The following is a 24,436-nucleotide window of genomic DNA, read 5'->3' as shown; positions in this document are numbered from 1 at the left end:
TCTAAGTGTAGAGATAGCTAGTGTTCACGGTGATCGTCTCTCACGATAGAAGTGAAAGAGAGCTGTATGCTCTGATACCAATGTAACTTGGGTGAACACAATGCTAATCAATACACTTAAATACACTAAGATTTGATGGACACTTGTTCAAATACAAGAAGTAAATTGCTGAATTGACAAGAGACACACAATGAGCCGGAACGGCCGACCCCTCCCTCAAATAAAGTATATCGATCTTGGGAGAATCAAGTACATAGTGTCATGGGCATTTCTGACCAGATTTCCATACCAATGCATATGAATACAGTATTGCAAACAAGTGGTTGTCGATGTAGACTTGCAACCATGCCCATGTTCCCTACCATCTGCTCTCTATTGTTCCATCAACACATGGTAGCAACAATCTGCAAGAGAGCACGTAGGACAAGAGAACACTACACATGGTATGTGATCTTGTAATCCGGTTCCTCCCTCCTGCTACTTGCTTCCATATTTAAGCATTAAAGCTTACCAATTGCAAGTAGAGTCGATGACAGCGGAAGTCTTCGCGATGGAAGTCCTTAGAGTGAAGAGATCTTCGATTTGTTGCAATTCTTCGCGACAAAAGTCTTCAAGAGGATGAAGGGAACCTTGTGAAAGCTTCCCCTATGGTTCAACTTGAGAAAGGAGGGCTGAAATTAGGGTTTTCAGCAAAAAGACCAGAAATTACAGCAATAAAGAGAGCTGTTTTGCTGAATTTCAGTCATTGGGAGTGTGTAGGAGAGTAATTAGCATCCGAAAACACTCTTGGAAGCTTGAAAATCACTTTAGCAAGCTTAGAAATGGAGTTGGGAAGGAGAATGTGTAGAAAATGCAGCCCAACAGTCCTCATGAAGGAGGCACCAATCTCTAGAGAGAGGAAGAGGAGTGAGGTGGTGGTGGGTTGTCCAGTGTAGGTGGCAGGCAGGTGCTTTGTGGAGCAAGCTAGAGTGGATACATGGCTGGTTACTCCCTTTGTACAAAGGGAATAAGGTCTGGGCGGTGGACATTGGGTTATGTCCACCTCGGGACATTAGTGTGTGTGAACACCGGGCTAGTCATAATTTATAAGTGAGTTTTGGTCGCTCAAAACTGAATGAAGTTGTACACACTCACTTATAAATTAGTGCTAACTCCTAAGGCCAAGTTTATGACCAATACTTACCACGTGTCACATGCCACATAACCATGTCAGCCGACAGTTTCACACGCATGGTTCGCGAATGGGTGTCCCCTTACCCGGAACTACACATTGGTCAAGCAAGCATGTAAACAGCATGCAATTTTAATTGCAAGCAAGCACATAAAGATGCAGCATTGGTATGGACAATCCCCGTTCGTGAGACTATACCAAAATAGACGTGCTCCAGGCAAGTACACGAGGTACCAGACCCAAATGGAACACCGATCCACCAAGCATTTCCAGGCATGTACACGGAGGCACAAGTCCCAACGGAAAGCCAAGCCCACAGTATCATTAGTGGCATCAATCCCTGGCATAAACAACTGCCATGGACACCAGTCCAATGTACATACATGATAAGAAAGCACGGGTGGACCAATTGGGTGGCCAAATGGTGACACAAATTAGCCAAAAGGTGTGATTTTGCTTCTTATTGAGCCATGATATGCACGAATCACCAAGACGGAAGCACAAACCACTAGTGGACGCCCTGGTGTCGTAATATCCATCCCAATCGAAATCATTGAAGGCATGCGGTTGTGACTCCCTCCCCCTGGGATAGAAAAATCCAAGGAATTGAGTGCCCTGAAATTTGTTGAAAACCCGCTTGATAGCCTGCCAAAAATCCTCGAGGAACTTCTGTGAGAGTCCCTGTAGCCGTCAATGCTCCGATGAAGCTGGAGAGACCATCCTCCTCGCAGTTAAAATATGTCTCCCCAACTGAACAGTGTACTGGAAAAAGGTGATCTTTGTGGCCTCGGGGGACGCATAAGGATCATGCCACTCGTACTCGTCAGGGTCCCACTGGAGCCGGCCAAGGGGCGCGCAGCATATGCCCATATGCGCCAATTAGAGTCCACATCTGCAGGGTCTGGATCAATATGCCACTTCCGAGAAGCAGCGGCCACTACCCGTATCCTCTGAAAGATGCACTCTGTAACCAAAGGCGACTCCGCCTCCACTCTCTGAAGTCTGCCCTCATCCTGTATCTCATAGAAGAGGCATCTACCATCCTCAGTGCAAGCTCTGACAGGAATCAAGATCTCCAACTGTGTAAAGGCTCCCATCCACCGTGGGGCCGCTGGCTCGAAAGGCGTGAACCACTCCTCAGTGAGTGCCTCCTGAATGTCATCCCTCATAATCAGCCCCCCTCTGAAGTGACTCAACCTCTCCACCTGGATCTCCTCCGGGAGACTGCAAAAGGCTTGCCAATCTCCAAAACTGCGTGCTGGGCCTGCCGCCAATGGTCCCCAGGCTAGACGAAGCCGAGAAATCAGCATATGACCCTGCTGTGTGGGTACTGCGGGGCTCCAGATGACCGGCTGTCTGGCCCGCTCCTCAAGTGGGAGGTCTGTGAGAAAGCCCCGGTCTCAACAGCTCCCAAGCTCGCAGGATGCTGAAGGCAAATCTGTCCTCCCATCCTCTACTGAGGCCTGTCCTCCTCATCTCTATGAAGATCCACTGTATCTCTGGTGCCCAAGTGCCCCCTGCTGGGGGAGCTCTAGCCTGCAGCCCGCTGAAAAAAAAGCTCCTTCCAAGGCTCATCGCCTGGAAGCATCCCCCGAACAATAAGCTTCCCCAACAAGGCTCTACTCTGATCACTGGATCTATAATGCCCAAGCCCCCCTGGGCCAGCGGAAGAGTAATAACTGCCCAAGCAACCTTAGCCCGGGCCGGATGACCATCCCGCCCAGACCAAAGAAAATTCCTGATCAGCCTCTGTACCTGGCTGATGCAAGAGCTCGAGAAGATCCAGCAAGACGTGATGTACCACATAGTCGCTAAAAGCACCTGATTTCACCACCACCCTCCCAACCAAGGATAGCCGAGCTGTACTCCAATATAAAAGCTTCTTCCGAATGCTCAGAAGAAGCGGGGCGATCTGCTGCCCAGGTGACAAATCAAGTCCAATCTGGCATCCCAAATACCGCACTGCTGTGCCAGGAGGAATCCACCTAAAACCCGGGTCTGGGCTCCATGCCGGAGCGGGAGCGCTACTGATCCAAAAAGCCACTGTCTTGCGCCAATTGATCAATGCTCCCGAAGCCACACCAAAAACCTGTAGCGACTGCTCTGCCCTTTGTAGATTGGCCTCCTGGCCATGCAGAAACAATCCCGTGTCATCAGTAAGAATTGAGCAAGTCCTCATCCCTGACTGGAAGCTGGAGTCCTCTCAAACCAACCTCCTCTGCTGTCAGATACATGCTCATAGCCTCTGCAAAGAAAAGAAAAAGGAACGGGGCGAGAGGGCATCCCTGACAGACTGATCTGGTTAACTCAAAGCTCGGCCCCCGTCCTCCTGCCATCAACACATGGCTATGAGCTGTGGAATATAGAGCTGCCACTCCTCGAATCCAGTTTGGCTCAAAACCCAGGCAAAGCATAGTGCCCTCTAGGAAACCCCAATCGACTCTATCGTATGCCTTTTCAAAATCGAGAAGCATCACGACCAAGTCCTCACCGAGAAATCTAGCTCGGGCCGTCGCCTCCAAGAAGGTGAAAATGTTGTCAAGGATATTGCGCTCCTTGACGAATCTTGTCTGGGTAGCATGAATCAACTCCCCAAGGAAGGGCTGGATCCTCAAGCTCAAGGCCTTTGCTAGGACCTTGTAGACAGTATTGAGGATCGTAATAGGCCTCCAATGAATATCATATGACACTCCCTCCCCCTTGGGGATAAGAAAGATCAAGCCCTCTGAAAAACTCTGTGGCATCACCCCAGTGTCCAAAACATATTGAAAGCCCCTACGAAGGCCTAGCCCGAAAAGGTCCCAATAGCGCATAAAAAAGGCAGGCGTTAATCCGTCCTCCCCAGGGCAACTATGACGCGGAAGGACCCTCAAAGCCTCAACAAGCTCATCCTCTGAAAGGGGCTCACCCAAAACTATGCGCATACGATCTGTGATCCTTCTCTGCACATGTGTCCACACAGTCTGCTCTGCAAGCATCACGTGCCTCCGTGGCTGGCTCCGCTGAAAGCAGGTCTCTATAGAACTCAGTGGCAATAGCTCTAATCTCCCCGGGCTCAGTGGGTGGCTAACGATCCGTCCTGCCTCCTGAGCTGGCGTACTCCTGCTCGAGCATGGCGGGGTCCGGTGATCTCAAAAAACTCCCAAGTCACTCTATCACCAAGCTGCGTCCACTGAGAGGCCTGGTGATGATAGTAGAACTCGTGTCTCTGCTCCTCTGCCTCTCTAACCTCCTCGCGTGCCTGGCTCAACTGGGACGCCACCCACTCACATGTAGGCAGCTGCTCCTGAAGATGCTGGAGCGAAGCAAGGCTACGTCTCAAGCGACGCTCCCGCTCTCGTGTCTCTCCCAGCCGTGTCAAGGCTGTAGCGTGCAAAAAAGAGCTGAGCTCGATGAGTCCCTGGGCACACTGGCCTGCTGCATCCAGGTCAGAGCTCTGGCTATCATGCCATATCCTCTCAATGTCCTCAGAAAGACTGGGATCTGTAAGTATCCTCTCTGGGATCCTCAATTGCAAGCTGGTCTCCCGTGTCCTCTCCTCAAGTGTCAAAATAACTGGCGCATGGTCTGAAAAAGAGGTGCCAGCGAGAATGCCAATGGAGCCACCACGCTCCCGGAACCTGTCGCCCACATAGAAGCGATCAATTCGTGATAGATTAGTCCCTCCCTGCCGGCGATCCGAGCGAGAAAAACTAAGACTGTCTGAGAACGGGAGAAAGCCTCATGCTGCCATGCATCAGAGATCCGCAGTGTCATACAAAATCACTCCCAAGCTGCAAGCTCCATGCCGTGCACTGTAACATGATTGCCTCCCACCCTATCGGCCGGGTCCTCAAGCATGTTGAAGTCTCCCCCGACACACCAATGTGCGGCTTCGGGCAATGCATTTGTAACAAGGGTCTAGAACTCTGCTCTGGCACTAGCATGGTTGGGCGCATAGACATTGAGCACACCAAAGTGCTCCAAGTGCATCCTCAGAATATTATACTGCGCTCTACCAGGCACAATGACCCCGCGATCCACAATGGCTTGCCGCCATACATTGACCATACATACTCCTCCCTGCCCACCCAAGGGGCCAAAACCTGCAGACCAAAATGTGTCCCATCTACGAGGCATCACTGAACCATATCTCCGAATCCTGCTCTCACTCAAATGGTGCTCTTGCATCATCAGAATATCAATACTGCCCCCAACCAGGCATCTCTGAAGCTCCTGCCTCAAGCAACCACGATAACGTACATAGTGTGCACCGCCAAGGCCCTGTACATTCCATGAGATGATCCTCATGGATGACCTGCTGAGGTGGAGGCCGTCTGAGCCATACGGCGGGCCTTCGCAAGCGGCTTGGATGGAGAGTAATCCCCATCCGAGCGGCTACGAATCTGCCCACCTGGTGTGCTGCAAGAGTCTCGGACCAGGCGCCAGTGGCTGTGTCCCATAGCGACTGCCTCCCGCTTGGAGAGAGAAACCTCATGTATGTATACATAGCCAGGGTCTCGTGCTAGGTTTGCCACTATGCGAACCACCAAATGTCGATTCTCGGAGGCATCCGCGCTCCCGGTATCAAAGAAATGTGCCAACTCCCAGAGTCGGCCTATCACGTCTGTCATCTCCAAATCGCTCACATGGTGAGAAAACTCAACTGCCCGAGTCTTCAAAATACTAAGAGCGAGATCCAAAGTCCACTCCCGGTCGCTAGTGCCGCAGAGAGGGAAGGAGAAGGCCACCGCTGCATCAAGTGCCTCCTCCCCTCGGGCCGGAGGTATCACCACATGAACTCTGATGGGGGTGCTAGCTCATGGGGGCCGTCCGCTCCAAAAAGGCGTGTGAAGGAGTAGTCGAAAGCCTCCGAGCGCTGTCTAGTGTCGAGACTACTCAGCCGACTGCGGATAGAGGATATCCGTGAAGCACGCATCAGCATGGTAGGTCTCCTCTGCGGTGCTCAAGCAAGGTCGGTGCTCAGAGCCCGCCGGGCTGTAGGTGAGCGCCAGGGTACTGCCAGTGCCTCGCGGGGAGCTGAGGCGAGCGGAGGGGGAGGAGGGGGGGGAGAAGGGGGTGGGGAAGGAGCCGCTGAAAAAGCGGGAGCGGGAATGGGATGAGGCGAGGCGAGGGGGGGGCGAAGGGGGGTGGTGGCATCTCCTGATCCTCAGTCTACGCTGGGGTCTCCTCCTGGAGGGGAGCAAAGCTGTTCCTCACTGGAACCGAGTGATGCTGAGGCTGTGACTGCTGCTGCGTCGTCGGTCTCTGGGCATGCTGTTGTGGCTGTCTCCCTCTACGGCGCCCCTGTCCAGGCTGCCAATCCGAGGTCTCTGTGGGCTGAGCAGGTGTCCCGAAGGTTGCCTGCCGAGCTGCATCTGTGGGCGGGCGATTGGGGGTCTGCTGCTGCGGTGAAGGTCGGGGTCTCCTGCGAGGGCAAGCCTTGGCCAAGTGGCTGACCTGCCTGGATATAAAACATTGGTTTGGGAGCCCCGAAAAATCCACTCTCTAATCGATCCATCCCCCCCTATCCTAGGTAACTGAATGACCTTTGGGAGGGAGGAGATGTCAGGAGCCAAAACTCTGACCGAAGGCAGGCCAGTTGCTCTAGCCACCACTGAAGCTGCTGTGGGGCCAGTCTCAAGCACCGAGCCCACCAATGATCCTATCCTAGAAAGGAGCGGAAGGTACTTGCGGTGAAGTCTAGGAAAGCAAACTGTGACATGGAATAGGCGCTCTCCGTGCTCGGCCGCTGCTGGGTCGAAACCATGCTGCCATGGTCTGAAGAAGGCCCGAGTGCCCGTGATGTCAAGGGGACTCATGGCTAGGACCTGGGCCACGCTGTGGGCTGTCTCGAACTCAATCTGGTAGTGTCCGCGGCCCAGTAACTGAATGTCGAGGATCTTGCCCACATCTGCAAGAAGGCGGGCCTGGAGAAGATCCCGGATCTCCCCTCTGCTGGGGCGAGTGCCAACTATACGGCAGATGGTGGAATGTGCCTGGAGGCGTTCCACCTCTACGGCGAGGCTCGCTTCTTCTTTCGGCGAAAGAGAAAGCCTGATGGGGGTATCCTCAGAGGGGCAGGCGAGGGGGCTGCGGAAGAGTCCCTCTGAGGTGGGGCGGGAGGAACCTCCATCAGAGTCTGAAGCTGAGTCGAGGGCGAAGCGAAAAACGGAGGGTCCTGCAAGAACCAAGCTGCACGAAAAAGCGGAGCGGGGAGGGGAAGAGGGGGAAAGGCGGAAGACAAAGGGGGAGGGGTGGAAGACAGAGGGGGAGGGGCGGAAGATAGAGGGGGGCGGACAAAACAGAGGGGGAGGGGCGGAAGGCAGAGGCAGAGAAAAAAAGGGGGGGGGGCAGTGGGGAACGAAAGGGGGGGGGGGGCGGGGAAAACGCGAAAGGGGGGGGAGGGCGGGGGCAAGCAGGGGGGCGGGACGCGGAGGAAGGGGGGGAGCGGGGGGCGCGAAGGAGACGGGGGCAGGCGGGCAGGGGGCGATGGGCGCGAAAGGGAGGGCGGGGGGCGCGAGAAGCACAGGGGCGCGGAGGGGGGGGTGCGAGCAAGCGGGGAGAGGCGAAGTCACGAGGGCGGGGAGGGGGGGTGCGAGCAGGCGGGGAACGGCGAAGGCAGCTCGAGCAGGGGGGAGGGGGAGGCGAAAGCTTCAGCGAGCGCGACCTGAGACTCTCGGCGCACTACAGATATTCTTGTTTGTTTACATTTGCCACTTTCACACTTTGTCCCTCCGGCACAGAGGTTAGACAGTTCTTGGGAGATTATTGCTAGCATCTCAGCCTGGAATATTTGGAAGGCTAGATGCATTGAGGCCATTGAGGGTACTCCCGTTCTTGTTTCTCAGTGTCTTTGCAAGATTTGGAGTGATATGGCTACCTGGGCCAGAATCCAAGGATCTTCGAGGGCTGCGGAGAGGAAGTGCGGCCAGTTTTTGAGAGAGTAGGACATTGGTATCTTTTTCACATCCGCTCATTCGGGACCCTATTGGTAGCACAGGGCTCTTGATTGGTTGAGATCTCCACCTTGCTTGGTGTGAAATCTCCATTTTGTAAAATTTTTGATACTTAATAGAAGTCTCCTTTCTGAAAAAAAAAATACTCAAAAATATTTACATCTTCTAGTCTTTGTCCAATTTTATTCCTCCATAAAACTTTTTATCCCCGGTTGCTGTTCAAGTCCGCCATCACGCGGCCAATCGTTGATGTGGCAACGAGAAAATTTCCGAGCTAACGAGGACCACCCGACTCCCTACACTTTCCTCATATATTTTCTTCTAAATCCGTTTCTGGGTTCCTTACTCACTAAGCCCGACAACCTAATGGCCGCTTCACCTAATCCGGCTGAACTAGCAAACCAATGCACCCTTAGGCCGCTTCTTCTAGGTTCCCGGGGGCGTATTCCAAAGCACAACCACGAATCTAAACTAGGGTGATCAAGGTCCTTGGCCACCGCAAAACTTGACGGGCGAACACTCGTATCACTATCGCCCCCGCACGGTCGGTCTTGCGGGCCACCACTATATATTGAATGATCATGAGGATCCATAGTTGTCACTGCATTTCATAAGCATTACTTAAACAACATGCTTTTAAATCCCAAAACTTCAAAACAATGTATTATACTTGCCGGCATCCAAACATGCATCCTTACATAAATCTCTTTTGTCTTCCAAGTGAGGTTCAAGACCATTAAATTGTTTTTAATAACTTTTCTTATATTCTTGATAAGTTGGACTCGTGCATAAAATTTGGATCTCACCAATACTTCATCTATAAGCCTAAAATGAATTAAATTCTATGGGTCGTATCCTAGAAGAGTTTACCTAACTTCAAGCTAAAGAGTTTATCTATAAGCCTAGAATGAATTAAATTTTGTGGGTCGTATCCTATAAGAGTTTACGTAACTTCAAGCCAAAAAGTCGAATTCATGGGCAGACTTAGATAGGTACTTTTATATCTCGAAGAATCCTCTTTAATCCCTTGCCCTATAATTTTTACAGACGTTTTATGCATGGCTCTCATCATTTGAATCAATGGGCTTTAGACTACCATGCATAGTTCTCATGAAATTGGGTCATAAAGCCTCCTAATTTCAGTGGTGAAGTAGCTGCAATTTCGTGTCATTTATTGAACCCAAATCACCTTTTAATCATGATAATTAATCTCCAAAAACCACCCATTGATATCCAACTCCGTTTAGAAGCTACAGGCCTTAATGTGTGGGCTACTATTGAGCTAGTCAAGCCATTTCTTGCAAATTTAGGTTTGATTCCACCCATCAATTTGGGGATTTTCAATTAACCCAAAATAGAATACAAAAGTTGATTAATTAAGCTTAAACATGCATCTTCCATATTTAAAAAGAAGTACTCAAAAACCTAATTTAATTTGCAAGTTATAGCCTTTACAAATCACCTCAACAAAGGGGTTTACTTGAAAAAATAAGAGCACATTACTTTTGAAAAATTAAAGGGGAGAGTGCGGGATTTATCCCACATGAGAGAAATGGGACCACTTTCTCACCCTATAAAGGTGAGAAGGGAGCTCATTATGCATTAACTACTTGAGAGAGAATGTGGGGGAGTGGGCTCATTTGAAGTTGATTTTCTCCTCCTCCTGGAGTGTGTACACGCTTCTACTCTCCTTGAAGCTTGAACTAGGCACGATTTCCCATACACTCTACCTTTTTGCATCCAAAGAAGGGCAAAAGTTACACCTATTCTCAAGTACCAAATTCATGGGAAAAATGACCAAGTTTGGTCTCATTTACGATTTTAGTAAAAATCCGTAACTTTAAAAATATGGATCTAACGGGAGTCCAAATCGGAAACTGAGTATATACACATGTTCCTTAAACCGAGGAGATTTTTTCCAAATGAAAATTTCCTCAAACCAAACTTTCTCTCTCTAGATTGATTTTCTCCTCTAGAATTTTTAACTGAAAGGAGGGTTTTTTTTACATTATTAAATACTTTAACATATCTTGGGGGGGGGAGGATTCCTTAGATAGGGATCTTACAAGAGGGAATGAATGAAAAATGAGGAGGATGGGGGATCTTTAAGATAGATCCCCCCTTGTCCTGCTTGCCAGGCTGTAAGGGACATGCAAATTGTAGATGCTAAGCTGAGCTATGGAGGCTTGAAGCAATGGGCAGCTGTGGCTAAGGAGCACAGAGAGAGAGAGAGAGAGAGAGAGAGAGAGAGAGAGTGAATAACACGACTGAATGATGTGATTGATATTACTTCACACAAGTACAATACCTTTATATGTTCCAAGGTACATCTTCTGACATCATTGCTTATGTCAGAGCACACAAATATCTCGATATTATTATAACCCCTCTAAGAGATGGCTCACACACACACACTTTCACATTACCACTCCTAATGGTTCACACACATAAACAGGTAAGATCTTGATTCCCAACAAATCCCCCCTCAAGGAATTGCCTCATACTGTGTCAAGTATAAATCTAGGCTCATGGCTCTAGTTTCTCATGCGAGTTATGGGGTTCCAAGGGTAGAGACAACATAGGATTAGGTCACATACACACAACACAACTGAAACACAACCCACAACTTGGACTTCAGAAAGCCAATCATGCATGGCTTCTTTGACTAGCAGTCCTTCTATGCATGATTGCTCCTTCCACAGAAGGAACACTTTATACCTTTGAAGGTCTTCTTTGTGAAGGAGTTGTTCCCTCCTATTGCCTTGTTCTTGAACTTCTTCTCGGCTACACCTCCACATTACCACTCCCTAGGAGATGGTTCACACACATAAACAGGTTAGACCTTGATTCCAACACAAATAAGGGATGCTCCTTTACATACAGTCAAAAACCTCTTCTCACATGGCCCAGCCCTTGCTGCACTGCTCAAATGCTGTGCAGCCCTCAAATGGTCCCCAATAGTCCCCAATAGTCCCCAATACCTTCCCTAACATCATCCATCCTGATTCTGCCCATTTCTGCTACCCCTACTCTGCTCAAATGTTCCCAGCTTGTTCATCTTTATAGGTCAATGCTTCTCAGCAGTGATTTCTCCCATTATAGGCATGCACCTACACTATTCTAGTGCATCCCTGCCTGGGAGTACACTCATGGCCTTGCCCCTTTATACGCTTAGGGCTCACAATGGCATGCCCTCCTCCTAATCTACCCTATACACTGCTGTGGTAGTCATATCGTATGCATTGGAGGCCTGATGGTGTGACAATCAACGATGATTTCTGGATATTTAGTACAGCTATCTGAATTTTTTGACACACTGTCTTGAACTAGGGGAGAGTCCTCATATTGGTTCATAAAACGAGATACCTAATGGGGTAGCTGGCCCATAGTACGGTGTGCAAAGCAATCACTGCACAAACATACACGTAATCATTTGTGCGTAGCATTCTATGTTACTATGCAAAGAACTGACTGTTTGATTGTTTATGTTGATATATCTCTTGTATTTTCTATAGGATTGAAGAATCCCATTGAGGTTGCAGCTGCTTTGGCAAAGGAGAGTCTTAGAGGATCACTTTCCTTTGGTCGCATCCCCCCTATGTACCTTTAATTTATCATACTCTTTCTTGTAACTTCTTTTTGATAATCAACTTGCAGCACTTCTTTCTTAGTAGTTGTGTTTGATTTCCAGCACATTCAAGCAGTTTCATAAAGGCATGGTTATAGAAAGCTCACAATCTTGATTTCCAGTTTTCTGGCTGGTGATGGAGCACGGGCTTGGGCTCATGCACATGGACTTAAGACTGCTGCAGATTCTATCAAAGAAGCAGGGAAGGTAAATTCAGGGAAACAAGTTCCTGTTTAAAAGCTCAAATTCCTGTTTAAAAGCTTAAGTTTTGGAAATGGAAAACCTATGATCAAAAGGCTATGGTAAAATTGGTGGGCCCTTGCCAGTGGCTATTGTACCATGCTGTCCAGCAGGGGGCCTGAGACACCAAACACAGGCACACACGTGTATGTTTATGTATATGTAGCCTTTGTTTTTGAGAGTTATATACACATGTGCATGTATATATGTACATACATATGCATGTGTATATATACATGTATATTTTAGCGGTGCATTTGTCCTATCAACTACTTATTTGCTATACTAATTCTTTCTATTTGCTACTTTCCTTAGTGCTAGGCTTCATTATGGCTGAGTCTGCCTTGCATCTCCGGAGGTTTGACAGAAACTCAGTACAAAGGGCTTTGTGTGAATATATGCTCGTGTGTGTGTGTGTGTGTGTGTGTGTGTGTGGAGTGCGTGTGAGAGCATATCTTGATATAGAGTTCTACGCCCACTATTGGGCACTGATGACGTTAGTGGGGATGTTGTAGTATCTAGTCCATACTATGCATAATGGAGTTGATAGTTATATAGTCTTGTGGGTTGACTACCATGAGTATATAACATGCACGTTCCTAAAAGGTGAATTTGGGCATGCTCCTGGATTCATCTAGGTATATATATACATATATGTGTATATGTGTGTGTGTGTGTATATATATATATATTCCCGTTGTCTGTTATTCCTCTGCCAGGCCTGCATTGTCTGTCTCATTTGCATTGCACTGCGGCTATCATTGTTGATGCATTTGACGGCATGTGAAATCATGCCCTAGGCTCTGCGTGCAATTCACCTAAGCAAAGAAGATAGATCCATCCAATCAGGAGATGGCAAATATGCTGAGTAGCGTCTCCAGTTTGGGGATGATTGATGGGATGCTTGCCATTTGTGCCAGGTTCAATCTGGCTGTCCCAGCCGACTTAACCACCTGCCCAATGTTTCACTCAAATCACTGGGAAAAGGCCATAATATTCTTTTTTATAGGTCCCAGCAGCATATACAGAATAGTACCACCTTAGCACTGAATCAGGAGTGAAGGATGGGTTGGGAAGAGGCTCAATGAGAACCAAAGAAGAAAAAGGGGGAGAGAAATAATGACAGGGATTATTGAAGCATGGGCATGAAGGTTGGAGGATATAGAGGAAGAGAAGGGGCGAGAAGGTGAGGGCTTAGAGAGGTGACGAACAGGCACAACAGATAGGGTGCACAAGCCTGCACGGTGCAAGGCCCCTAGAGACTGGGCATGCCCTGTCCCATTGCCTACGGCTTGTTCTGCCACTCCCCCCCACCTCACAGCCTGCTACTTTTTGCCTGTGCATTGCTGCAGCCTGTGCAGCACTGGCTGCCTTTTGTGTCATAGTTGTGAGGGAGGCAGGACACATCAGGATTCTGCACAGATGTTGACAGGCAGGCATAGGGGATTGTCTCACTTCAGCAGGATCTGAATATTAATAATGATGGTGATAGGCGGGTGGAGTTTGGAAAATTTTTGCAGGCCAATTTTGATGGACTAGACCTGCCGACCCACGATTGTGATGGGTAATAGCCACCATGCTAACATACATAACTAGGATGCATGAAGTTTTACTTCGTTCTGGATCATAATGGATATGTGACATAAGTTTATAATAATTTTGTAAGATATTGTGTAAGTGTGAAAGACAGTTGCCTTCATTATACTGATGTTATGCCATGATGGGCTTTGCTTAGGATGGTTGGCTGGTTACAGAAAGGACATATCAACAGTGGTTGAGATACAAAGAGATGATATGTCAAGCTAACACCAATGATGATCATGTAATGCCTTTTAGCCTATTGTTTACTTGAATCCTATCTGAGTTTTAGAAGGTCTAGTTCTACATGTTTCATGTTGGTGCTTGCTAAAGAAAGTGCCTTTTCCAATGTCTCTTTTAAGCATTCATCTAAAGTGATTAAGGAATTGATGCAAAGAAGTGTGTCAATGGAAAATCCCTAGCTATGGCGCCATGAACAGATTGTTGTCAACATGCATTTAGGCTGGTCATTAGTTGTAAACTTGGTGAAACGGAGTAGATTGCATTGATGCCCTTTCTCCTCCTGGATGCCACATGAATCTGTGCCTTGGGCCTTTTAGGTAAACTATCCAAGGCACCTAGGCTCTATCGAATCTTCCAGAACAAGCTCTTCTCTTCTTATGGGTAACACTTGTTTAGGAGGACAAGTGGTTGAACTGAGCAACCATGCAGGTTTACTGGAGTAGGAGCATGCAAATAATTTGCCTTGTGACTGTGATACACACGTGATGATAGGCCAAGGGGAACACACGGGTAAAGAATCAGTATGAGCTTACATACATTTGGTTTTGTGAATGCCATAAATTTTGATAATATGCTGATAGGAAGGCACACGGTGTTGTGCTTGAGAAGAAAGCGGTTCCTGTTTTCAAATAGCTTGCCTCCATAATGAAAAGGTTACAGTTCTATGGATGGGAATTAACTTTGGCATGTTGCAATGGCGGTTTTTTAAGATGAAGTCTGCGAGCAGAAGCACCGAATGCTCTTTGAAGGGTGAAGATTCCCCGTTTTCAACTATATGTTGTGAGGGAGCAACCATGGATACTGTAGGAGCAGTCTGTGTAGATTCTTATGGAAATATTGCGGTCGGATCATCGAGTGGAGGCATAGCAATGAAGGTAAGCTAACCACATGACCTACCCTTGTAAGTCCAAAATGTTGAACAGTATGAATGCTTAGTACAGTATAATCATGCTCCATGCACAAGCCTTTCAGTGGTGTACCTTAACTTGCGAGCTAATTTATTTGCTAAAAATGTTTTAGGTGAGAGGACGTGTAGGGGTTGCAGCTACTTATGGGTCCGGGTGTTGGGCTTCATTGAAACAAACGCATGGTGGATCTACTCTGGGTTGTTGTGTGACAGGTGCAGGTGAGCACATGATGAAGGGGTTGATTGCATACGAATGTTGCTTGTCAATCTCGAAGTAAGAAACTTGTACCTCTTTTGTATAGGCTTTAAATGCTTGGGATAGTAGCATGCTGATGTGGCACTTCATAATGATTTGGCGGCCAGTTCAGTAAATCACATGGCGCATGTTAGTTATCATTGAAAAGTTCTTGAGAGTATTTTTTAACTATACAACAACTTAACATGGATTCCTAGAGCACGGAGTGTACGTGCTTACTAGCACAACCTCCTTCCTTCGTCCCCTGTTGGCGTTTCCCCTTCCTTGTCCCCCATTCCGTCTTTTTCCGCCCTTATCCCCAACTTTTACATACACACAAATCCTTCTCAATGGCTTCTTGGTTCAGAAATTAGCGTTCGTTTTCCAAAAGGTAGAGAGTGTTCTTTTTTGGTTTTCCTCTCTCGGAGGATTCGGTGGCAGGCAGACAGTTGACGCACTTCCTCATCAGGCAACGCTCCTGACCATGCGGAGGGTCTTAGAGCCCAAAGGCATACACCACACCACCAGCCACCCCCGCTGACCATGCTGTGTCCCCTTGTCACTCCCTTATGAAAGAGCAGCGTGAAAAGATGCAAGGGAGAAGGGAGCTTGAGCTCTTGCAAGCACACACACTCTGACAATCCCTAGAGGAGAACACACAAGGTGAGAGGCTGAAAATTGTTCTTCTTCTTCTTCAACAAAAGAGGTCACACACAGCGATAAAGTGACTAACACACATACGAGAGTATATACAAGCGGTCCATAATGTGAACACACTAAAGTAGAGTGGGTAGGTGTGGACTAGTCATTGTAGTCCAGTTGTAGAATCTCTTGCGAAGATATGTCAGTGTCAGCTACTAAACCCGCCAGTATGTAAATGTCGAACAGTCTCACGAAGACGCCTCGTGAGTGTCAGCTCATGTTGAGCTTGACATCTCAACACTCCACTTCAAGCTCAACTCTAGCTCGTGAACTCCAAGCATATCTTGAAATCTACAAAGCTTCTCAACTCCCAAGGCCTTCATGAAGATGTCAGCGACCTGATCCTGTGTGCTAACGTAGGCCAAGTCGATGTCGCCTGCCAAGACTCTCTTCCTAATGAAATGGTAGTGTATCTCAATGTGTTTCATCCGCACATGGAAAACTGGGTTCTTGACCAACTGTATACTGCTAAGATTATCACAATATATGACAACCTTTCTCTCCACATGGAACCCCAAATCAACAAGTAGCTTGTGTAACCAAGTTACCTCACACGATGCCACCACAGCTCCTCTGTACCTGACAAGGCAACTGTGGGCTGCTTCTTGCTGCTTCATGTCACAGCAACACTGCCCAATGAAAACATAAATCCACTGGTAGATGTCCTGTTTAAGATGCTACCTGCCCAATCTACATCTGTGTACCCATATAGCTCCAATGGTATACCTGCTGTATAAAACAATGCATAGTCAACAGCGGCCATCAAATACCGAAGTGTGCGTCGCACACTGTCAAGATGTGGTTTGCGTGGAACTTGTATAAACTGGCTCTCTAAGCCAACAATGTAACTTAAATCTGGCTTGCTAATCGTGACATAGATCAAACTCCCCACAATCTTCTTGTATATAGTGGGGTTCTCCAACACATAACCTACATCCGCACTGAGCTTGCCATTTTGATCTAATGGCACTAAGATTGGCTTACAACCAGCCATCCCATACTTGGACAACATGTCCAATACATACTGTCTCTGTGCGACAGCCAAATACCATCAAGTGTGCGAATGACCTCAATGTCTAAAAAGTAAAAAGTAGCGTAGATCTCCCAAATCCTTCATGTCAAACTTCCTTTTGAGAAGACTTTTCACATGCTCAATCTCTTTCAAGTTGTCGCCTCCAACAATAAGATCATCTACATAGATGGTGATGATCACAATACCCTTATCACTCTTGCGTACATACAAAGAGTAATCTGCATCTGCCATATGAAAACCAATAGTGACAAGATACTCAGTAATCTTGTCATGCCATGCTCGTGGAGCTTGCTTTAGTCCATACAAGGCCTTACGAAGCTTACATACATACTCTGGGTGACCTATATCCTCAAAAACCAGGTGGCTAATTCATACACTTCTTCTTGCAAGTCACCATGCAAGAACGCATTTTTTACATCCATCTGATGAAAAAACCAGCCTTTAGTTGGAGTCATCACAATCATAGCTCTCATAGTTGCCATCTTTGCAAATGTCTCCTCATAATCAATCCCATGTGTCTGCGCATATCCTTTGGCTACCAATCTAGCCTTGTACCTTCAAGCAATGGCTCCAAATCCCAAGTCTCATTTCAATACAATGCATTCATCTCCTCATCCATAGCTTTCTCCCAATACATATTTCCCATAGCCTCATCAAAACATGTGGGCTCTACAACCTGCACAACTTTTGCCATGTAAGCATAGTGATGTGCCACATAACCATCGTTAAGTCAACCTCTGCACAGAGTTTTTTACTCTTCCACATCTTCGTAACTTTGCATTCATGGCTTCCAAAGCCTTCTTTACACCAAGTGTTCTCATTGCTGGAATCCCAAGCTCCTCATCAAGGCTTATTCTGAGCCACTAGACTCTCCATCAACAAGAGAATGCCCTGTAGAAATATCAAGTATACTAAGGGACTCAACCACTTTCTCTTTGTCTTTATGCGATGTATAAATTACATTTCCAGGACTGGTATTATGACGCTGCTTGCCATTCCATGCTCTATCAATAGAACCGCTGCATGAGGAATCTCTTGGTCCACTCAATGATTGTGATTGCTAACTTGCATTCTGTGCAACCACATTTTTACTTACATCAGTCCCAACAGCATCTTTTTCAACAACATACGAGCTACTCATCTCATCAAATACAACATCCCTACTTACCCTCAATTCACGTGTAGCAAGATTATAACATCTATATCTCTTTTGCTCAAGGGAATACCCAATAAACGCACATTTTTTATGCCTTTGGATTGAGCTACTCATCTCATCAAATACAACATCCCTACTTACCCTCAATTCACGTGTAGCAAGATTATAACATCTATATCTCTTTTGCTCAAGGGAATACCCAATAAACGCACATTTTTTATGCCTTTGGATCCAGCTTAGTATGCAACTCATCTAGCACATGCACATACGCAATATATTCAAAAACTTTCAAGTGAGACAAATCAGGTTTCTTGCCAGTAAACTTCTCCTCTGGCGTTACATCATGTATGAGTGTTGCAGAAGTCATGTTCATGATATAAACTGTTGTAGACAAAGCCTCTGCCTAATAGCTATGCAATATATTCTTCTTTGCCATGAAATCTCGTGCTATCTCTGTAATGTGCTTGTTTTTCCGCTCAGCAACCATTTTGCTCTGCGGAGTGTATCTACATGTAAACTGTCTCTGAATGCCATTCTTCCGCAAGAAATTTCTCCCTCTCCATTTGATCTTAGGCACTTCACATGCTTTCATGTCTGCCTTTCAGCCATCACTTTGAAATTCTGAAAATAAGTGAAAACTTCACTCTTCTCCTTCATGAAATACACCCACACTTTCCTCGTGTGGTCATCAATGAATGTTATATGGTACCTGCAGCCACCCATAGACATAGTCTTCGCAGGATCCAATACATCTGAATGCACAACGTCTAGTACATTCCTGCTCACATTATTGTCATGTGAAAATACATGCTTTGTTTGCTTTCCAAATTGACATGCTTCACATACTTTCTGTATACCTTCAACCTTAAACTTAGGTAGCCCTGTCATAATTTCTTTAGTCTGCATAGACTTCGTTCTTTGTACATTTACATATCCAATTCTCTTATGCCAAATGTCTGTATCTCCAACAACTCTTGAACCATTTGCAAACATTGCAGCACTCACTTTAGATATATTTACATTCAATGTAAACATTCTACCCACTCTGTTCTCTTTTGCAACCAACTTTGCAACCAACTTGCACTTATCTTTAAAGTCTTCTACATAACAACCATCAGGGTCAAACCGCACTTTCAAACCCTACTCAATTATCTGGCCAACAGAAACCAGATTCTTTGTAATGTTCAGAACATGAAGTACATCTGTAAGGTACTTTACCTTACCATCCTGCATAAACAATGGCACATCTCCAACATGGGCAATCGGATGAGCAATGCCATCCCTTGTTTTAACAAAACCTGGTCTTTCAAGACTTGAACCACTCACCATGACTTGTCATGTGATTCGAAGCACCTGAATCAACATACCATACATCATCCTTACATGCTGCTACATCATTTTCAGACATAGCATTAACTACATGTTGCATAACAAATAACCTCTCATTATCCTCATTATTTCTGCTAGAGAATACATAGTTATTTTGCTGCACTTTTCCATTTTGCATGTCATTTTGCTTCTTATAGCAAGCTGCCTGCACATGCCCAGGCTTACTACAGTAAAAACAGCCTTGTGTATCATTATGTTATCTTTGTCAATTTCCACGATCTCTTTGACTCCCCTTGCCTCTAAACTGGCCTCTTTCACCTGTGTGTTATGATTCATGGGACTGTTGCTATTGCTGACCATAATTCTGATTACCTGTTTGACCACCACCTTGTTCACGTCCACGATCTCTACCTCATCCTCTACCCGAACTTGTGTAGAAGGTCTGCTACTCTAAACCGTTCTTATTTTGTGAAGATTGTTGATCTTCACCCAAATTCCTCTCTTCAATGATTAGCATTGACACCAAATTTGTAAAGTTGGGAATGTTTTCCTGAGTCTGAATAGACATCTTGAATGCCTTGTGTTGTAGCCCGAGACCACGTAGACATACTTTCAACTTATCATCATCATCAATAGAAACACCAATAGATACAAGAAATTCCACAATGCCCTTGATCTTTAAGGCATAATCATTCACAGACATGTTTTTCTTCTCCACAGTATGAAGCTCATTCTTCAACTGAATCTTTCGTGCCTTGGTGTTAGTTTCATACAACTTCACCAAGGTGTCCCATGCCTCCTTGGGTGACTTGGCATCCTGTATATGCTCAATCATGATGTCCCATATGCTAATAAAAATCAAATACATGACTTGGCATCCTGTATATGCCCAATCATGATGTCCCATATGCTAATAAAAATCAAATACATGACTTTCCTTGCTCCTTGATTCCAATCCTTGTATTCTTGTACATCTGCAGCAATTGAATTAATCTCCGATATCTTTGGTGTCTCCTTATGTTCACCTTCAATGTAGTCCCAATAGTCTTTTTTCATCAGAAAATTTATCAATCTAAACCTCCAAGCATGGAAGTTGTTCTTGTTAAGCTTCTTTGCAACAATTTGGTTAATTCCATCATTTGATATCTTGTCTGCAACACAAACTCACCAAAAACAGCACTCTTCTTTGACTTGCACAAACTACTGTATTCTCTGTAGCGGTACTATGCTACACTCAAAGTGTCACAACTAGTGACCTCAACTTGCATACATACATCCCACCAATAGCACCTCTAAGACCTCTTTGTAGTACACAAAGTGTCTGCACAACTAATCGCACTTCTTACAGTACCAAAAATAGAATTCCGCAGAGAATCGAAATTTACCCGCAGTGCCTGTGAACGCCTGTTGCGAACTGAAAAACGGAGGTCCAGATGCATCTGAAACGCGTTTTCGGCTTGAAAAAGTTTGTCCGAAGAAACCTATAGTTGCCCTTAAGCTCCACTCCTGTGAAAAAAGCTCCTTAATCGGAGTTCGTTTGCCGGTACCTCCCGAAGAGCTCTTGACAAGGGTGTAGTAGTCAACACAAAGGGGGAAGAATAGATGAAGCTCTTACCCTCGTACCGCTTCTTGTGCTTCTCTTGCTTGCTGCTCAGCTCTTAGCATGAACCAAGCTCTGATACCAAGAAAAGACACAGGGGAGAAGGGAGCTTGAGCTCTTGCAAGTGACTAACACACATACTAGAGTATATACAAGCGGTCCATAATGTGAACACACTAAAGTGGAGTGGGTAGGTGTGGACTAGTGAGTGTAGTCTAGCTGTAGAATCTCTAGCGAAGATATGTCGGTGCCAGCTACCAAACCCGCCAGTGATGTAAATGTTGAACGGTCACGCAAACGCCTCGTGAGTATCAGCTCATGTTGAGCTTGACATCTCACAACCCCCCCCCAACCCCCCCCCCCCCCCCCCCCCCCCCCCGCCGGCAACAAGTAGCCCCATAGCAGGCGTTGCAAACAAGTACCACAACTTTACCTATTGGGTACCACTTGATTGAGCGCTTTTTGTATCATTGTCTCCTCTTCAGTCTTAGAGTAATGGAGCTCACAACCTCTACCTCTAGTTTGCGGATTATTTTTGTGGAATGTTCGCGGCATATGGAACCTTTAGCCATAGGCGCAAGATGATTGTGTGAGAGGAGCTTTGGTGTGTCCTTGTTGGCAGCAACATCCATGTGCTCATGATTGTGTGAGAGGAGCTTTAGAATGTCCTTGTTTGGGGGGGGGTGGGGAACTATGCATTCTATAGCTTTTAGGGCCTAGAACACGGAGTGTCCCTGCTTACTAGCACAACCTCCTTCCTTTGTCCCTGCTGTTGTTTCCCCTTCCTCGTCCCCCTTTCCCTCTTTTTCCGCCCCTAGCCCCAATTTTTTACATACACACAAAGCCTTCTGAGTGGTTTCCTGGTTTAGAAATTAGCGTTGGTTTTCCAAGTGGTAGTTGTGAGTGTTCTTTTCTGGTTTTCCTCTCTCAGAGGATTCGATGGTAGGTGCACAGTTGGTAGGCTCGCAACCTCTACCCCTAGTTTGCGGATTGTTTTGTGGAATGTTCGCGGCATATGGAACCTTTAGCCATATGCACAAGATGATTGTGTGAGAGGAGCTTTAGCGTGTCCTTGTTGGCGGCGACATCCATGTGCTCATGGTTTAGGTGTACTGGACACTGCACAAAGCTTCTCCCGGGGTGTAGGCATACTTTCTGGACTCTGGCAATTAGTACCTTGGGGGACCAGGGAGGGGTCTGTATATCAGTCAGCAGCCAAATTTGGCCCTAAGTGACAGACTTTTGGTAACGTAACCCGTGCAAAGCACAGTGGATAATTCTTGCTCCAGTGGAGGGTTGGTTGGCCACCTGAATATCTGTCCCTAATGGCTCATTGCTTCTGGATCCAGGTGCGCAAGGGCCTTTCCATTGTAGATGCTTGGTGCATGGGGGTAATTTTAACATGATTGAGCCCTCAAATGATCGAGGGGAGGTGGCTGGAATGCCACCGTGTTAGGCATGGAGTGCATGGCTTGGGAGGTACTGATCTGCACCCCACAAGGAGTGGGATGCCTGGTATTGTCTGGTGTTTGGAATTAGTAGCATCACTGCCGGTACATCTGGCCGGTGCGGTGCAGCGAGGTCATTGAGGGTTCTGCTACTTTGCTGGCAGAGACCATCTGCTTGATTAAAACGGACCTCACCCACACCCTCTGTGGACGCCTAGAGCATGATGGGTGATTCTGAGCACATGCACCGAGATGCCTTCTTTCACACTTGAATCCAGGTCCCTTGCTCTACCAATTGGACTATGGTGTCAAGTGGCATTAAAGGCCCCCAGTCCCCTCCCCTCCCCCCAGGACCCCCAATGTAGCCTCTTTAAGAGTGGCCAGACATGGAGGGAGCCCTTTCCTCTCTTGTGATGTTTTGCTACCTCTTCAGAGGGTTGTGGTCCGTTCTAGGACAAACGCTTTTCTTTTTTAACTAATGGAAGGATTTTTTTCTTAAAAAAAAGGATCATATTGGGAGGTTAACACCAACCTGTTTTGTTTGTGGTATATCCATCTGCCTTATATTCTAGGCACATGAAGAGTGGATTACTTTTTTCTTGCAGCATGCAAAAGGATCCGGAAAGTGCATGCGAAGAGATTCTAACTAAAACACTTCAACAAGAACAATCCAATTCGGATACTTCTGGTGGAGTTTTGCTGGTACAAGTGGATGGTGCATCTGTGGTAAATAGTTTTATGATTTGTTTGAACCAATCATGAGTTCATGCATATTTTTTTTTCGGTGTGTGTGTCTGTTTGTGTCAATGCTTTGTATCTAATGTAAAACTTCTGTGACAGAGGGAAGAGCGTGGAGGGAAATTGAAATCAGTGGAGATGGTTGCCACATATGCAACTTCATCTTTTGGAGTTGGATACTTAAGAAGCTCCATGAAAAAGCCTAAGGTATTGTGTGTGTGTGTGTACACCTCGGATGACACTTAGAACATAAGTTGCCCGCTTTCTATGGTTGCCATGTATCCTTTCAAAATATTTCTCACTGAATACTCACTAGGAATTTAGTTTTTCACAGTGAAAAACTTAGATTTTTTATGAATAAGAGGATAAGATTCTGAAGAGGACTTAGTATTCTTAGCAAGGTAAGCCCTACAATCACAGTGTGAAAAAAACTTTTCATGGGCATGAAAAACTAGTCGACATGAAAAACCAGTAAATGAAAAATCCCAGATCTGGATCTGCAAAATAAGTGTTTTTCCTATCCAAAATTTCCCGAGCCCACCTTTGCCAATGGAAAATTGAGATCTCACCCACCTGAGGTCTCACACCAGCTATTTGATGAGTGGACTGTCCACCCATCCCCTGTGGTGTGTGGAGATGTTTGTATCGACCCTGCGAGAAAAGAAAACTATGCAAAGAGGAGCTAGCTAGCTATGAAGCACCCAATTTGTTGTGTTTTTTCAGTAAAAGGTTCTAATTCAAGCATGTCGTTACCACAGGCTACAATCCTGAGGCGGTCTGATGGAATGGGAACGAGAAGGGTGAGCTCATTCTGCTCATCTTTTAGATTTCTGTAGGACATCTCAGCACCGAGAATGAGAAGATGGCAACCTGTTGACTAATGATGGAGAGATGTGCATCTTTCTGATGACCATTACTTGATGCGATCATGAGATGGCTTTGTAATCTACACTTGTGGCACTACCATTGATCATTAGTGGCTATTGGTCATGTTTGTATTTTTTATTGGTATTTTTCGTGGATATCACTCAATCATATTGTCTTCTCATAGATCAATAAAAATACTAAGAAATATCTGTACTTGTTATTTTGATTTTTTTTCCCATGTTGTCAGTGTGCATGATGGGTGTATATTAATGGACTACCATGCGTCACATTCTCTCTCTCTCTCTCTCTTGATGGGTGTATATTAGTGGACACATAGAGGACATGAACTAGCCCCCTTGAGCCCCTAGGCACTAAAATGGCTCATTACAAGAGCCATTTTCTACACCTCTCACCATATGATTTTATCACCCCCCCCCGACGTACATGGATGTACACGTATCACATGGGATACGTTGTGCCATTGGACAGATCCGGATCTCATCACACCAGTTGCGGATTGAGACGGCATCAGATCTTGGATGACTGCATTTGTCAGCTATGCTACCAGGAGGCGCAGACAGAGGAACACTACATTTGCCGATGTATAGTCTATTATGAGATCC

The 24,436-nt window shown here is 46.3% G+C and overlaps 1 protein-coding gene across 4 annotated transcripts in view; it reads left to right on the top strand.

The window, feature by feature from the left end:
- LOC147610319 (N-terminal nucleophile aminohydrolases (Ntn hydrolases) superfamily protein) overlaps positions 1-24,030 on the top strand; it is a 46,914-nt gene extending 22,884 nt beyond the window's left edge. Inside the window, exons 4-11 of one of the 4 annotated variants that reach the window (XM_086786335.1) lie at positions 11,625-11,709; positions 11,860-11,944; positions 13,713-13,799; positions 14,500-14,673; positions 14,819-14,979; positions 22,814-22,910; positions 23,049-23,153; positions 23,705-24,030. In XM_086786335.1, coding sequence (XP_086642461.1) covers positions 11,625-11,709; positions 11,860-11,944; positions 13,713-13,799; positions 14,500-14,673; positions 14,819-14,979; positions 22,814-22,910; positions 23,049-23,153; positions 23,705-23,782 — 872 coding nt within the window. In that variant the 3' untranslated portion in view covers positions 23,783-24,030. Of the gene's footprint in view, positions 1-11,624; positions 11,710-11,859; positions 11,945-13,712; positions 13,800-14,499; positions 14,674-14,818; positions 14,980-22,813; positions 22,935-23,048; positions 23,154-23,704 lie in introns of all 4 variants that reach the window. The other 3 variants (XM_086786332.1, XM_086786334.1, XM_086786333.1) reach the window with 3 other exon arrangements.
- The last annotated feature ends 406 nt before the right edge of the window (positions 24,031-24,436 follow it).

The sequence above is a fragment of the Cibotium barometz genome, chromosome 49 (genome assembly GCF_041138505.1).
Source record: "Cibotium barometz isolate CiBa-2024 chromosome 49, ASM4113850v1, whole genome shotgun sequence".
Classification (NCBI taxonomy): domain Eukaryota; kingdom Viridiplantae; phylum Streptophyta; class Polypodiopsida; order Cyatheales; family Cibotiaceae; genus Cibotium; species Cibotium barometz.
Note: the sequence above shows the minus strand (reverse complement) of the source record. Positions and strands in the feature narration are given on the sequence as shown.